This window comes from Nicotiana attenuata, chromosome 7 (assembly GCF_001879085.1).
Source record: "Nicotiana attenuata strain UT chromosome 7, NIATTr2, whole genome shotgun sequence".
Lineage (NCBI taxonomy): Eukaryota > Viridiplantae > Streptophyta > Magnoliopsida > Solanales > Solanaceae > Nicotiana > Nicotiana attenuata.
Genome location: NC_031995.1, coordinates 24,743,703 through 24,761,190, shown reverse-complemented (window position 1 = coordinate 24,761,190; position 17,488 = coordinate 24,743,703). Strand labels below are relative to the sequence as shown.

General features: G+C 38.5%; 1 protein-coding gene and 1 pseudogene across 1 annotated transcript; one reads left to right on the top strand and one right to left on the bottom strand.

The window, feature by feature from the left end:
* LOC109229911 lies at positions 1,568–2,727 on the top strand (annotated as a pseudogene).
* On the bottom strand, positions 1,667–10,302 carry LOC109228823 (hydroxyphenylpyruvate reductase-like). Its single transcript, XM_019394051.1, has 3 exons — positions 9,781–10,302; positions 2,282–3,466; positions 1,667–1,984 (listed from the first exon to the last, which is right to left on the bottom strand). The coding sequence occupies exons 1-2, from the start codon at positions 10,201–10,203 to the stop codon at positions 2,948–2,950; spliced, it is 942 nt and encodes a 313-aa protein (XP_019249596.1). The 5' UTR covers positions 10,204–10,302; the 3' UTR covers positions 1,667–1,984; positions 2,282–2,947.

Genomic DNA, 17,488 nt, shown 5'->3' with positions numbered 1-17,488 from the left:
GTAAAAAGGGGCCATTTTTGTGCACAGGCTCACGCATATTGGCCCCAATCCAACACTATATACATAATTGAGAAATTTTCATAAAAGAATGAGAGAGAAAAATAATACAAAGAGTATTTTATGACTTAAGAGTAGGAGCTAATCATAAATAGATATTTGGCTATAAAAATCAAAAGGTATCTATAGAATATAATTTTTTAAAAGGGTATTTATGTAAAATAAATAAGATATCAACGAGGTAAAAATTCCTACATAATTACCGTACATAGTATTTCAATTTTGGACTTTATACACAAACATTTCCTACTGCTGCTTCAGTTCCTCCAATGGCGAACTCTTTGTAATATCATTCTGCGGCGAAATTCAACTCTAAGCGTGTAACTTTAAGCTCACTTCGTTCTTTCTTTTGTTCTATCAGTATTTCTCTTTCTAATGAGTCACAAAGATGTAATTATTTTTTTTGGGTAACTCTTAAAGAAAAAATTGTTGTTGTTGGAAGAAAAAGGAGTTTATAATCATTTTACCAAATCTTTCTATATCGAATAAAGAATTGGGTTTTTCTAATTATTTAAAGTGCCTCATGTATCCAGTGTATGTTTGAAAACTTGATATCTTTAGCAACTAGGAGCAATAAATTTCCAGTTTCAAGATTATTAGTATTTCTCCATAGGGATTTGTTTGGCACTTTTGGCCTTTTGAGATCAAAGCTAAGTGAACTTTGTCCACTATTTTGAAACATATATTTTGATACGAGGAGAATCGCAACTAATATTTGAGTTTGAATCTTTGGAAAAAAAATTAATCTTGTCAGGATTTAGCTCAGAGAATTAGTCAATTTTACTCTTGATAAGCAAAAGTTGCCGAACAAATTGGGACTGAGAGAGTAAATATTAGTGAGTGCAATGTAACAAATTGTATCATGTGTAGAATATGAACAAGCAGATGGTTGAAATTTATGAGAAGCAGATGATAAGAACGGAGTAGTGCTAAATAGTTGGCGTCGGGTTTAGGGAGAAGATAAGCTAATGAATTTGAAACAAATAGTGCTGTAGAAATCACTACATTTATTAAAATGAGCATGAGATCTTAGAAGACAAAGCATTTAGTATTGGAATGAAGTACGTACAAAATAGAGTAGAATGGATCCACATGATTCGTGTAGCTGATTGAGGTATGATCGATTGATTGATTCATTAAGTGGATACAAGTCACTTGTAAAGTAAGCAATGGAATCATAAGTGATTATTTTTGTTTCTGACAGTTTCAAGAGATTATATTGGTATATCCATTTTCGTGTTTTTCCTGGATGTGAACTTATCTGCTATTGGCATTAGCTTATTGATTGTGTGCATTTAGCTGCTGTATTGCTCATTGTTTCTGTCTTGGCCGTTGATCTCTGATGCTTTTACCATCGCCATAAACTCTTCTGCTGCTGATTCATGTTCTCTTATATCTTGTTGTCATTCATCATTTTTATGCTGTCATCATATGTAGTTAATCCTCTACTATTTTTTTTTTTTAAAACACTACTCTTTGTAGGTGTAGAGAAAAAGAAAATTCATAATTAATGTCTTTGATTGCGCGGTATGAAGTTTCATTATTTTGTCTACAGGTCATTTGGATAAAACGATCTTTGTTGCCTGAATAACTAAGTAACACCTGGTGCTATTTTGAAACGTGTACATAAACATTATGAGAACAACATTATTGTGAAAGAAGGGTATTAACATTTATTGGAAATATTACAGGAGTCTCTGCTCTCCTAAGGTGAAAGTAAATGAGACACCTTCCTCAACAACATTACCCTCATCGTTTAGCAGCTCTAACAAATACCCTGATGAATCCACTCAGTCCAACTACCCTCCTCCTCCTGATCCTATACCGGTTATGCCCTTAAGAGCTGATTCCAGAAGGTCGTTCAATCCATCCCAAAGACAACGCCTCAGCAGCAGCAACCCCACCCATTCTACAGCTTTTAGAAGACCTGGTGAGAATAATGAAAATCAAATCAAGTCCCAGGATAGCCAAGATTTTCTGAAAAGGTTTCAGCTTGGATTTGATTGTAAAGATGAAAATCCAAACACCAATCCTGCATGGAGTGACACTCCTGCTTCCGAGTCACCTCCAGCTCCACCAGAAGATTCAGATGAAATATTCAAGAAAATGAAAGAAACTGGCCTAATACCCAATGCTGTAGCTATGCTTGATGGGCTTTGCAAGGACGGCTTGGTCCAGGAAGCCATGAAGCTATTTGGTCTGATGCGTGAAAAGGGTACCATACCTGAAGTTGTTAACTACACTGCTGTGGTAGAAGGCTTTTTTAAAGCCCACAAATATGATGATGCTGTGAGGATCTTCCGGAAAATGCAAGGCAATGGCATATTCCTAATGCTTTTAGTTACAGTAGCTTAATCCGGGGGCTCTGTCAGAGCAAGAGATAACAGGACGCCCTCGAGTTTTGCTTGGAGATGTTGGAGGCTGGACATTCCCCCAACATGACGACCTTTGTTGGTTTGGTCGATGGGTATTGCAAAGAGAAGAGTCCAGAAGATGCCCAAATCATGATTAAAGCGGTGAGGCACAAGGGTTTTATCCTTGATGAGAAAGCTGTTAGGGAATATTTGGACAAGAAAGGGCCATTCTTGCCGCTGGTTTGGGAGGCAATACTGGGGAAGAAAGCTTCACAGAGGCAATCTCTCTTTTAAGGTGCTTTTTTTTTTTCAAATGGAAATTCTAGAGCCTATTTGGACTGTTGCCGAATATAAAAGCTTTGTACAAATCAAACAGGTCATTGCAGGACCAATCAAGTCTATTGCAGGACCTCCTGGTCACATGGCAACAACTTTACCAGTTACGCCAAGGCCCCTTTACATAAAGGGAAACAGAATTTACATCAACATGTAGCTAACCTCCAGACAACCATGACAAATATATGTTAGTTACATTCCTAAACCACTGGAGTTAACAATGGTTTGTTCTGAAAGTGAGCTTCTAAGTTTCCAATAACAATATCAGCCATTTCCTTGCGCGTTTCCTCTGTGCCACTGGCTACATGAGGCAACAGGACTACATTCTCAAGCCCAAATAGCTGCACAGGTACTTCAGGTTCATTCTCAAACACGTCAAGGCCAGCGCCTCCTAATCGACCCTCCAGAAGAGCAGATACCATCTCTTTTTCATCAACATGAGGACCTCTACCGATATTGATAAGAATCCCCTTTGCACCTAATGCATCAATTACTTCACGGTTGACAATGTAACGAGTCTCAGGAGTTAGTGCACACGCCACGACTAGGATCTCACAGTTGGTAGCCAGCTCAACTACAGTTGGATAATACTTGTAAGTTGTATCTGGTTTTTCTGATCTCGCGTAGTAACTGATTAGACAACCAAAAGCTTCTGCTCTTTTGGCAATTGCTAAGCCAATCCTTCCTAATCCTATTATACCAACTGTTTTGCCACTGAACTGCAAAAGAGAGAGCGATGAATCAGGTAAATGTTAGTGTACATCACTCTGCTCATAGGTGTGAGAAAGCACGGGAGAAAATATATTATTGATGTATATACATATGTTACAATGAGCCCTATATATATATATACGCACATAACATGTCCTACTCCTAATATATATTGGATTAGGGTTATTTATTTACTCCTATTTACATGACTATTCTAACACTCCCCCTCAAGCTGGTGCATATAAATCATATGTACCAAGCTTGTTACATATGTAGTTAATACGAGGACCAGTGAGGGACTTGGTGAAAATATCTGCAAGCTGATCATTCGACTTCACAAACTTTGTAGCAATATCTCCCGAGAGTATCTTTTCTCTAACAAAGTGACAGTCAATCTCAATGTGTTTAGTTCTCTCATGGAACACTGGATTTGACGCAATATGAAGAGCAGCTTGATTATCACACACAAGTCCCATCTGACTAATCTCACCAAATTTCAACTCCTTGAGCAACTGTTTGATCCAAATTAGCTCACATGTCGCCATAGCCATTGCTCGATATTCTGCTTCTGCACTAGACCGAGCAACCACATTCTGTTTCTTGCTCTTCCAGGACACCAAATTTCCTCCTACCAAGACACAATATCCAGACGTAGAACGTCTATCAGAAGGTGATCCTGCCCAATCAGCATCTGAGTATCCAACGATCTGCTCATGGCCTCGACCCTCAAACAATAAACCTTTGCCTGGAGCTGATTTTATATACCGAAGAATGCGAATAACTGCATCCCAATGACTATCACACGGAGAATCCATAAACTGACTCACAACACTCACAGAAAAGGAAATGTCAGGTCTTGTCACTGTAAGGTAATTTAATTTACCAACCAACCGTCTATATCTTGCAGGATCGCTAAGAGGCTCCCCCTGTCCTGGCATAAGTTTAGAATTCGGATCCATCGGAGTGTCAACCGGTCTACAACCTGTCATTCCTGTCTCTTCAAGAATATCTAAGGCATACTTTCGTTGTGAGATCACAACACCTGAGCTAGACTGAGCGACCTCGATACCCAGAAAATACTTTAGTTTGCCCAGATCCTTAGTCTGAAAGTGTTGCAAGAGATGTTGCTTCAATTTAGTAATACCATCCTGATCATTGCCGGTAATAACAATGTCGTCAACATAGACCACCAGATAAATACAGAGACTCGAGGCAGAATGCCGATAGAATACAGAGTGATCAGCTTCACTCTGAATCATGCCAAATTCTCGAATAACTGTGCTGAACTTACCAAACCAGGCTCGAGGAGACTGCTTTAGACCATAAAGTGACCGACGCAAGCGACATACAAGGCCACGAGACTCCCCCTGAGCAACAAACCCAGGTGGTTGCTCCATATAAACTTCATCCTCAAGGTCACCGTGTAAAAAAGCATTCTTAATGTCCAGCTGATAGAGGGGCCAATGGCGAACAGCAGCCATGGATAGAAAAAGGCGGACTGATGCTATCTTAGCCACAGGAGAGAAGGTATCACTGTAATCGAGCCCAAATATCTGAGTATATCCTTTGGCAACAAGACGAGCCTTAAGACGATCAACCTTACCATCCGGACCAACCTTGACTGCATACACCCAACGACAACCAACAGTAGATTTACCTGAAGGAAGAGGGACGAGCTCCCAAGTACCACTCGTATGTAAAGCAGACATCTCGTCAATCATAGCCTGTCGCCATCCTGGATGAGACAATGCTTCACCTGTAGACTTAGGGATGGAAACAGAGGACAAAGAAGATAGAAAAGCATAATAGGGTGATGACAAACGATGATAACTCAAACCGACATAATGGGGATTAGGATTAAGGGTGGCCCGTATACCTTTCCGAAGTGCAATCGGTTGATTAAGAGGAGACAAGTCCGCAGTATTAGCAGGGTCAGGTGCAGGACGTGAATCAGCTGGACCTGATGCTGGGCGCGGACGACGATGATATGTCAAAAGTGGTGTTCCTGTGGCAGGGAGTCTAGGAGGAGCCACACTAGACTCCTCAACGGTTGGAATGGATAAGACTTCTATAGCGGAAGGTGAAGGAGGAGCTATAGGAGACTCGGGTAAGACTTCTGTGGCGGAAGGTGAAGGAGGAGCTATAGTAGACTCCTTAAAGGTCGGTATAGGTAAGACCTCAGATATATCAAGGGGGTCAGAAAGGTCAGAAGAGGTAAAGAAAGGTTTAGACTCAAAAAATGTGACGTCAGAGGACATAAAGTACCTACGAAGATCAAGTGAGTAACAACGATATCCCTTCTGAACACGAGAATAACCAAGGAAGACACACTTGAGAGCACGAGGAGCTAACTTATCTTTCCCAGGGGCTAGGTTATGAACGAAACAAGTGCTCCCAAAAACACGAGGGGGAACAGAGTATACGGGTGATTGGGGAAACAATACTGCATACGGTATCTGATTCTGGATGGGAGAGGAAGGCATCCGATTAACTAAATAACAAGCTGTGAGAACTGCATCGCCCCAAAAACGCAGCGGAACATGAGATTCAATGAGAAGTGTGCGAGCAGTCTCAATGATGTGCCTATTCTTTCTCTCTGCAACCCCATTTTGCTGAGGGGTATAAGGACAAGAGGTCTGATGAATAATTCCTTGAGAAGTCATAAACTGCTGAAATTGAGAGGATAAATATTCTAAGGCATTATCACTGCGAAAAGTGCGAATGGAAACACCAAATTGATTTTTAATTTCAGCACAAAAATTCTGGAATATAGAAAACAACTCAGAACGATCTTTCATTAAGAAAATCCAAGTACATCTTGAATGATCATCAATAAAACTAACAAAATAACGAAATCCCAAGGTTGAACTGACTCTACTAGGACCCCATATATCAGAGTGAACTAAAGAAAAAATAGACTCTGCGTGACTCTCAATACTACGAGGATAGGAGGCTCGGGTATGTTTCCCGAGCTGACATGACTCACACTCTAATGTGGATAAACTAGACAAACCAGGCACCATCTTCTGAAGCTTGGATAAGCTTGGATGTCCTAAACGTCTGTGAATTAGGTCCGGAGGATCTGTAACTAGACATGCCTTGGAGGATTTTAGGGAGTTAAGGTAGTAAAGCCCTTCTGATTCAAGTCCTGTTCCAATCGTCTGCCCTGTACTGCGGTCCTGCATAATAAAAGAATCATCAATAAAATATATACCACAATGGAGGGCACGAGTCAAACGACTAACAGATGCAAGATTAAAAGGACAGCCAGGGACATAGAGAACGGAATCTAGAGTGACAGAGGGTAGGGGATTCGCTTGTCCAACTCCTTTTGCTTTGGTTTGAGACCCATTGGCTAAAGTAACAGTGGGAAGAGACTGTGAATACGCAATATTTGACAAAAGTGATTTATTACCAGAGATATGATCAGAAGCGGCTGAGTCCACAACCCATTGTCCAGGAGGACTAGACTGGGAAACACAAGCAAAAGAATTACCAGCAACAGAAGTATTAGTCTGAGCAACAGAAGCTACTTGTGGAGATGTCTGCTTACTTGCTCGATACTGAAGGAACTCATTATACTCCCCTTCAGATAAAGAAAATCCCTGGTTACCTGTAGTCTCAGTCTGAGCAACATAAGCATTTTTGGTTGGGCGGCCATGTAAAGAATAGCATACATCACGAGTGTGTCCAAGTTTATGACAATAGGAGCACTTGGGTCTAGATCTTCCAAAACGACCTCCTCCTCGTCTATTCTCCATAGTATGAGATGCCCGATTGTCCACTGATTGGGATACGAGGACAGATGAGTCAAGTGTCTGTGATGAGCTCACTGGGTGACTAGGTGCTGCAGCAAGGCGAAGTAATCGAGAGAATAATTCATCAACTGTGGGGACGGTTGGACTAGCCAAAATCTGGTCACGTACTGAATCAAGGTCATTAGGGAGTCCAGCGAGTGTAAGAACTAGAAACATCTTCTGTCGTTGCTCTTGTTGTTTTTCAATACTAGCAGAAACTGGCATCAACGTCTCAAATTCTTCCATGACTGCCTGAACTTGTCCCAAGTAAGTAGACATATCTAATTCCTGTTTCTTCAAGCTTGTCATTCGCGATATTACATCATAGAAACGAGATATGTCATTAGTGTATAGATTACGAGCCTTTTCCCAAACTAAATAACATGTCTGGAATGGACGGAACAAGGGCATCAACTTGGAATCAATAGATCGCCACAAGATACTACATAACTGAGCATCGACCTTCTCCCACTGTGTTTTGGCCTTTTCATCACCTTCGCTAGCCTTTTTTGTTAAATGATCTTGAACTTCCTGACCTTTACACCACAACTCGACAGATGAAGCCCAATCTAAGTACGTTTGAACCTCCCATTAAAGGTCTGAGGTAATCATAACACCGGAACTGCCAGAACTCGGGTTTCTAGACCCGAAAGCATCGACTCCCAAAGACATGGTTGGATTATCACTAAATAACAAAAAAGAATCAACTGAAAATTCTCTGAGACAGATGAAGAAAACACTGTGTTTGCCGGAAAAGTACTGTAGCTGCCGGAAAAATCAGTGTAGTCGCCGGAAAAACTCAAAGTGGTCGGAATTAAAAAATAAAAATATGGACAGGCTCGGAATTGCAGGGCGATCCAACTGTCCTGAAGAAGCGAAGCCGAAAAATGGCCGGAAGAGGCCTCACGCGCCGGCGCGTGGGACAGACGCGCCGCCGGCGGCAGAGTTCCGACAGGCGCGTGACGGCGCGTGGCTGGATATTTTCCGGTGATTTTTTCTGGGGTTTGGTCGGATCTCTCTTGGGAACCTTGTGGTGGTGTTGGATTTTGCACAACACTGTTAATTAGTGACTTTGACGCAATAAGTCACTTAGGTCACCGGAAAATTGCACGGTGACTGAGTTCTTTCTTCCCGGATATCGCTGGAATGATGCACAACGATAAATTTCACACCGTAGCTCTGATACCATGTGAGAAAGCACGGGAGAAAATATATTATTGATGTATATACATATGTTACAATGAGCCCTATATATATATATACGCACATAACATGTCCTACTCCTAATATATATTGGATTAGGGTTATTTATTTACTCCTATTATGCAAATCAGTGTCGTCACAGAATATTTGCTCCTACAAGTTCTATTGCCTGGAGAACAGAGAAAAATTTCATATGTCCCAAAAATTATCTTTTGAAGCGCCACGAATTTACATTAAGACAAAGCTGATATACAATAGTTTTTATAACAACAATAACAACAACAAAAAATCCAGTGTAATTTCACATGTGGGGTCTGGGGAGAGTAACATGAACACAAACCTTACTACTGAAGGTAGAGAGACTGTTTCCAATCGACCCTCGGCTCAAGGAACAATGAAAATAAAATAACAAACAGTAGCAGCAACAATGTAATAATATGGCACAACATGTAATAATAAGGAACCGGGAATAAGAAAATACAAAAATATAGTACTAGTACTAATGGTAAGATTAAGAGACACTAACGAGTACCTATTAGCCTTCTAATCTAATTCTCGACCTCCATCCTTTCCTATCGAGGGTCATGTCCTCGGTAAGTTTTTACAACATCTAGAAACTGAAACTCCAACATGACAACTTATAACTAAAAACAAAGCACACATCGCACATAACAGGTTGATACAATGTCTTTGACATTTCATTCAGAAGAGAAACTGAAAAAGCTGAGAAATTGCTGCTTAATTGTCACTATGCTAAAGATGCCAACAGTTGAGTTATATTACAACTTAATGATATGGCCAAGGATACAAAAGGGAAACTAGGGGTGTCAAATGGGCGGGTTGGACTGATTTTTTGCGGGTTAAAATAGGCTGAGTAAATTAATGGGCGGGTTATTGACCTGCCCAAAAGTTACTTGGGCTGAGATTGGCTAAAATTTGGGTCATAACCCAATCCGCCCAACTCTTATCAAGCTTTAATAAATATGTGTTATTTTGTTATGAATTGTTTAATTATCAAATAAGACTTTTTATCTTCTTTTATTATGGTCATATATAACATTTCAAAAAAAGAAAAAATATTTTAAAGATATTTTAGCAGGGTTACTCATGCATGAATTTGGGCTAAAAATAAGCCCAACTTTAGAAGGACTGAGATGAATTTGGCGAGTTCACCAAATGGACGAGTCGTTGACCGTCCCAATCTTGGACGGGTTAGACAGGTCAAATGTGTTTGGGCTCAAATTGCCACCCATAAGAGAAACTATGCTATATTGTGTTCTAAAACAAACATGAATACTTCAAGATTCAAGAGGAATACAAACCTTAGAAGTCAACTTGAAGTCACCAGCCCTCCACATTCCCTTCTTAGCGTAGCGATCAGACTCGCAAATTCTCCTGAGAACAGCCAACATTAATCCTATAGCAAGGTCAGCAACATCATCTGTCAACACATCAGGTGTATTTGTCACTCTAATACCCTTCTCTTTACATTTATTCAAATCAATCTTATCCAATCCAACACTGAAACTGGACACTATTTCTAGCTTAGGCAACGCTTCGATAAGTTCAGCATCAGCACCAGCAGCAGCGTTACCCACGACAGCACCTATTAAATGCGCGTACTTGTTGATGAATTCTTTCTTGTCGGAGAAGTTCCAGTAACGTAAGAGGTTGAATCGCTTGTCAAGTTCTTGTTCTAAGTATGATGACATTGAACATGCCATTAGTACTCCTATAGTTTCCATTTTCTTGTTCTTGTTTTTCTTCCCTAAGGGGTTGGTGTCAGAAAGATACAGAAGATTATAGTATTCCTTATAACTTATCTTTTGATAGTAGAATTTGGTGGCTCTCAGCCTCTCACTATTTCTTATGAGCGATTGGCTGTATCACGTGTACAATCATGTGAATTATAAATTGCCTTTGTGTTTTCTTCACATTCTCCCGTCTAAAAGGCAGCCTGGTGCACTAAGCTTTCGCTAATCGCTATGCGCAGAATTCGAGGAAGAGCTAGATCACAAAGATCTATTGTATGCAACTTTACCCTGTATTTCTGCAAGAGGTTGTTTCCACGGCTCGAACCCATGAACTTCTGATCACATGGCAGCAACTTTATCAGTTACGCCAAGGCTCACGTTCTCCTGTCCAACTCTATATTCACCACAAATAATTGGTTAATTTGAAGGATGGGCGCTTAACTTTTATTTTTATTGCAGTAAACTCATTAAATTTCGTTTTTGTAGCAAAAAAAAAAAAAATCACTCAATTCTGCCTAATATTATAGAAAGTTACCATTTTTTATTTATTATTTATTTATTTATTTATTTATTTATTTATTTTTTTGTAAATAAGGCTCAACTTTGTCTAAGTATCACGTGAAGTCATTAATTATAATCATGCACAAGAAGGTGTTACATTTACTAGTAACTTTCTGTGATACTTAAATAAAATCGAATAACTTTTTTATTATAAAAATTAGTTTAATACCTTTCTGAAAACTTCAGTGAAGTTGAGTGAATTTTTTCATTAAAAAAGTAGTTTTTAACTTTAGTTTATTAAAGTGGAAGTTAAATAACTAAAAAAAAAAAGATGGTAGAAGACCCATAGTCCCCTGTTCTAATGAGTCCGGAACCTAAATATTATTTTTTTGGACTCAAAGTACAATAATAAGTGTAAAAAAAAAAAAATACCTTTCTATATATAGCGTCTTGTATTTGGACGCTATATAGCCTGACGATTTGACTGACATATATAACGTTCTCAATTTATACGCTAGACATATAGCGTCCAAAAAAAAAAACGCTATACCCTTAATTAAATATTGCCCTTCGTCTTCTTCCCCAACCAGAAACCCTTTCCCCCATTTTTTTTAACCTCTACTACTTCTGCGCCCCCCCCTGCTCGTTTTTAAAAAAAAAATTGTGGGCCCCTCCCGTCACACAAAAGGTTAAGAACGTAGGTTCCACATCGTAGTAGAGCATCGTATTATTGCGGTTTAACTCCTTCGTCTTCAAATTTTCACACAAAATACTACATCGAGGTATTTCGATTTATTTTATGTCGAAACTTGTATAAAAATGCATATTAGTTGATTGAATGTGTTTCCATGTCGTTTTGTGTTTTATTTGCGAAACTAGTATGTTATATTTATCCGGACTTAGATATTAGTGTTAAAAAAAATGTAAAATTGAGATTTAACTTTTTATGTTAATATCCGAATTTAGATATTAGTGTTTCCCTGTCGTTTTGTGTTTTATTTGCGAAACTAGTACGTTATATGTATTTTTGTGAATGTTATGTGATTAAAATGTATTGGTTGTTTATATTCAGTTTATTTATTAGCGTTGTAAAATGTAGAACCTTTTAGCATAGTAAAATGTAGAACCTTTTAGCGTAGTAAACTGTATAGTATTTTAGCGTAGAATCCCTGTAGTTTAAATGTTTGTTATACTGGTAGATGAAAATATATACTTTGTACAATTAAAAAATAAAAATATTGAATTTGACACACATAAATATTCATGATAGTTTGGTGCTACTGGGCCTCAAATATCGAGCCTGGAACCTAATAGGTATATATATTTTGTACAATTAAATAATTAAAAATTAAGAATTTAAATTATAAAACAAACACACACAAAATTATCAAAAAATTAAATTTGACACACATAAATATTCATCATAGTTTGGTGCTACTGGGCCTCAAATATCGAGCCTGGAATCCAATAGGTATATATATTTTGTACAATTAAATAATTAAAAATTAAGAATTTAAATTTTAAAACAAACACACACAAAATTATCAAAATATTGAATTTGACACACATAAATATTCATGATAGTTTGGTGCTACTGGGCCTCAAATGTCGAGCCTGGAACCCAATAAGTATATATTTGTACAATTAAATAATTAAAATTAAGAATTTAAATTATAAAACAAACACACACAAAATTATCAAAAAATTGACATAATTATTCATGATAGTTTGGTGCTACCGGGCCTCAAATATCGAGCCTGGAACCCAATAAGTATATATATTTTGTACAATTAAATAATTAAAAATTAAGAATTTAAATTATAAAACAAACACACACAAAATTATCAAAATTTTTAATTTGACACACATAAATATTCATGATGGTTTGGTGCTACTGGGCCTCAAATATCGAGCCTGGAACCCAATAGGTATATATATTTTGTACAACTAAATAATTAAAAATTAAGAATTTAAATTATAAAACAAACACACACAAAATTATCAAAATATTAAATTTGACACACATAAATATTCATGATAGTTTGGTGCTACTGGGCCTCAAATGTCGAGCCTGGAACCCAATAGGTATATATACCTTGTACAATTAAATAATAAACATACAATTAATGTTGTTTAATTTACAGTTGACGACATGGACACGCCGCCTATACATCCCGGCTCTTACTCTCGTGAGCTATTAGTGCTTCAGGGCGATCATAGGTCCGCCCATATATGGGAGAGAGAGTTACTGTCCCAGACTCTCCGCGCTAGGAGAGTGGATGACCTGTGGGATTCTCTAAGGCCCAGAGATCTCCACGAGCGTGTAGTCCATCGCCTACAGGATAGGGATTATATAGGATTATTGAGATCGGACGGATACAGGTTGACTGGGCTTTGATCATGGCGTTGATTGAGCGGTGGCGACCGGAGACGCACACTTTTCACCTGCCATTGGCGAGGCTACCATCACGCTGCAGGACGTGGAGGTTTTATATGGCCTGCCCGTTGATGGCATGGCCGTTTCACTGCCTATTGTTATGAGATCTATATCGCGTGATGCTTATTTGGACATGCTGCAGCAGCTCATGGGTTTCATGCCACAGGACGAGACTGCATCGTCGGGTGCCAGTCGGTTGACTTTGACCCCTATTAGACAGTACCTGGATGTACTCCACCCCGATATCACTGACGATACAGAGGAGATACATACCACCCGGTATACGCGGTTGTTATTGCTTCTTCTATTTGGAGGGGTCTTGTTCCCGAACACTTCGGGGAACCTAGTCAGCCTGAGATTTCTTCATCATCTTCAGCTGCTAGATGAGTTACCCTATTACAGCTGGGGTGCTGCTGTTCTCGGCTACATGTATAGGCAGATGTGCCGGGCGAGCATGGGCACTCAGAGAGATGTTTGTGGTTTTATGCCGCTTCTACATGTGACAACATATTCAAATAATCTGTTCATCAGTTCCAACTCTACCTAGTTAGAATTTATCTTAGACTTTACGTCAACTTTGTATGTTAGGTTTGGGCCTGGGAGCGGTTCTTGCAGTTTCAGCCACCTCGACCATAATTACCTCCTAATGTAGCACCTCCGTTTCTCCCTCTAGCCAGGAGGTGGGTTCTCCGCCGTACACTTTCACGAGAGTATGATGCTCATCATAATCTCCCCCTCTGCAGGGATGTGTTGGATATGCTGGAGGGCGCACAGGTAAATATGTACCTAAACTTACCTGGTATAGATTAACTTAGTGTTGCACATACTCACGTTTCATGTTCTTATTTTAGTTCATCTGGACGCCATATAGCGACGATTTGATAGCTTCCTTGCCACCTTATTGCTCGGCCAGCCGACTGATTTGGTAATCAGGGTATAGCATTTTTTTGGACGCTATATGTATAGCGTATAAATTTAAAATTCTATATATGTCAGTCAAATCGTCAGGCTATACAACGTCCAAATACAAGACGCTATACCTTAACGGCAAAAGTTACCGTTAAGGTATAACGTCTTGTATTTGGACGCTATATATAGAAAGGTAACTTTTTTTTTTACACTTGTTAATGTACTTTGAGTCCAAAAAAAATAACACACTTCTTATGGATATGGGCAGATTTATTTGCCAATAATTACAATGTTGTTTCTGTATACAGTCTAAATCAATTAGCGTGATTTTTGAAGTCTTAAATCGAGCTTTAGGTCCGAGTCCGGGGGACTCGAGGTGGAGGTCGGATCCGGCTAAGAGACACCCACCTCGAGGAAGCTGATCGAAGCCATAGCACGACCTACATCGAGGACATCATAATCTCGAAGTAAATCAAGAAAGAGCGGGAGTTTCTCAAGGACACGTGGATCAAGGCATTAATTTAAGGATAAGATTTGTACGAAAGGGTACAGGTTCGTACTAGGCCGTTATACACCTGTACCAATAGAATTCTTTACCTTTATGAGGAATGTACTATATTGGGTTTTTCTCCTCCTATATAAAGGGAAACCCAATCATTTTGTAGGAGATCAGATCATTCATTGCGATAGGACATTCTATTCTTCTCTTGTTTAACGTGCTCTACAATTATTCTTCAGCTTTATTGCCTTTCCTTTATTGTTAATACTTTATTGGTCTTAGCTGACCTCGAGGTCCCTGGATAGCCGAGCTCGAGGCCCCTACTGTTCCAACCACATTGATTTGGTTCATTACTTCTTCTTACTTAAGCTCAATATTACTTGCATAATCACTAGTATTAGAATATATCACGTATCTTTAAAACCACAAAATATCTTTAATTGTTACTCACATTTTTCGAGGTAAACAGTTTCCTTCTTGTCATCTAACTTATGGTAAAAGATAAATTTTCCTTGTAGTGGGGCTGATGTAATAGCAATACATATTAAGACCATCTCCAATCTTATACTAAATATATCACCGAATCTTATTCTAGTGTAATATTTGATGTTTTGGTGCTCCAACTCAACACCAATTCTTACACCATTTTAGTGTGTGAATAATATTACACCAAATTTGTTGTAGCATTATTCATCAACAATATTATGATTCATCACTATTTTATTATTAGTTTTTATTATATAACACTTTTAATTTAACATACTATAAATTTTACTTGTCACATTTAGGTCCCTAATATACCTAATTATTTTTTTATGTAATATTGATATTTAGCTTGAAGTATATATATTTATATGTATATGACCTCATGTTTTACTTGTGTTTCGTGGATTTCGGATGTAAAATATATTGATTTATGTTAATTCATGGTGTTTTTATATGTAGGAAGCATCCGAAGGCAATAGGGGGCGAAAGGTGCGAGATTAGAGCCAAAAAAGGAGAAAAAGTTGAAGATTGTGATTTCCAGGGCCACGGGCAGCGTGGGGCGCTACCCGTGGCCCAATTTCCAGAATGTTTATTTTCCCAGTGCCAAGGGTTAGTGCCCTATGCTACCCTGGGTGCTGCTGATGGAAAACATCTTCTACTTCGCCTAGGACAAGGTTATTTCGGCCCAAGACCTCCCAACTCGTATAAAAGCAAGTCTAAACCTAACTTGAAAGATATGTAACATACTTTGAAGGAGAATTCACGTATGGGAACACAAACCACGCTTCGAGGAGGCTTCCAAATAAGTTTTATTCTCTCCTCTTCCTTTAACTTTATAGTTTATTAGTTCTAGAGTTGTGGGGTGCTACATGAATGTTGTAGTTTGAACCTTGAATTATTCTTGTTATTTTATCATATTGGTTTATTTATTCAATCTTGCGCTTAATTATTTGATTGCTTGATCACCAATTGAATACTATCTACGAATCTAGGATTGAACTCGGGAGAGGGAATTCTAGATTGCGTATAAGATTGAGTAGAGCTAGATCTTGAACTCGAGCATTGGGAATGGATTTGCGGATAGGAGAGGGATATACCTAATTCCCTTGCTTGGTTATTATACGGAAATTATTAATGCGTTCTTGTTAATCTTAATTCCATAGGAATATAGGCGTTAGGTTAGCTTGAATTGGCGAGTAGTACTTTGGGAGAAGGCTGCGAGTAATATTAACCCCGTCAATTAATAAATTAGATAAATTAATTACACAATTTAAGTGGAAGACTCAAAGGGATTGTTAGCTAACCCATAGCTCTAGAATATTGTCTCTCATTGAATTCGTGTCTAATTTCGCCAATTTATTCCTTTAATCTCTTAGTTTGTTACTCTAGATTACTTTGAGTTAATTATTCATACTTTTGATTCGCTTGAAAAAATTAATTGTTTGGGTTTAATTTAGTTGATAGTTAATCACAAGTCCCTGTGGGTATGATATCTGGACTTACAATCCTATATTACTTGTCGACCAGGTATACTTGCGTGTGCTTTTGGAAGCAATAAGTTTTTGGCGTCGTTGCCGAGGACTTTGAAATTGATTATTATACTAGATTAGACTTTTATTTTTTTCTATTCAAGTTTTTAATTTTAGTTTAGTGTAGTTAGTATCATATTTTTTAAATGGTATCTTGGAATGACAAATTGTTGCATATTGGTTATTCTTATTTTGGTGATCCCTGTCCATATTGCGGAGGGCCACACTTGTGGCAAAATTGTGAATCTCAATCTTATGAGTGGCCATTGGGATGGTTGTCCTAATTACTTTTACCCTTCTCTGAGCCCTTATTATAATATTTCTAATAATATTTATGAGTTTGATAGGAGCAATGAAGTGGATGATGTAGAATGTGTTGCCCGTTATATGGACATGATGAGGCAAGTAGCCGGGAAGCAAGATAAAAATCAAAAGGCTATACAAAGAATTAGTGCAGCAATCATGAGAATGAAAGCCGAGGCGGAAGAATTGGCTAAAGAGAGCAAGTTCCCACCAAAAGATAATTTTGAAGAAGCAGATATAGTGAGCCAATCTTGGCTAGAGGAACAAGCTCAGCTAGTAAAATTTCATGAGTCTCTCCGTGATGGTTCAAATATGATAGAACAACTGATATAAGGAAGAATTGAGCTCAGGCAAGAGATGGACCAATTTGGCTCAGATATCCATGACCTGCAGGCTAAATTGAATAAAAAGGCTGAGGCTTCTGATGCCCTACAACCAATTATTGTGGTACTAGCCGGCTTGCGGAGCAGAAAGAGGAATTCCAACTATTCGACCACAATATTATTAACGATGCCAAGGTTGACGAAGTGTGCAAAATTGAGGATGTCAAAAGTGAAGCGATTCTAGAGTTGGAGCGCATTGGACCTCATTCTAACCACTTTTCAACATTGT

Excerpts from the sequence above, each read along its gene's own strand:
- LOC109228823 (XM_019394051.1), bottom strand. The coding sequence starts at position 10,203 with ATGGAAACTATAGGAGTACTAATGGCATGTTCAATGTCATCATACTTA. Across the intron at positions 3,467-9,780 it reads ACTTCAAGTTGACTTCTAAG|TTCAGTGGCAAAACAGTTGG; the intron begins GTTTGTATTCCT and ends TCTCTTTTGCAG.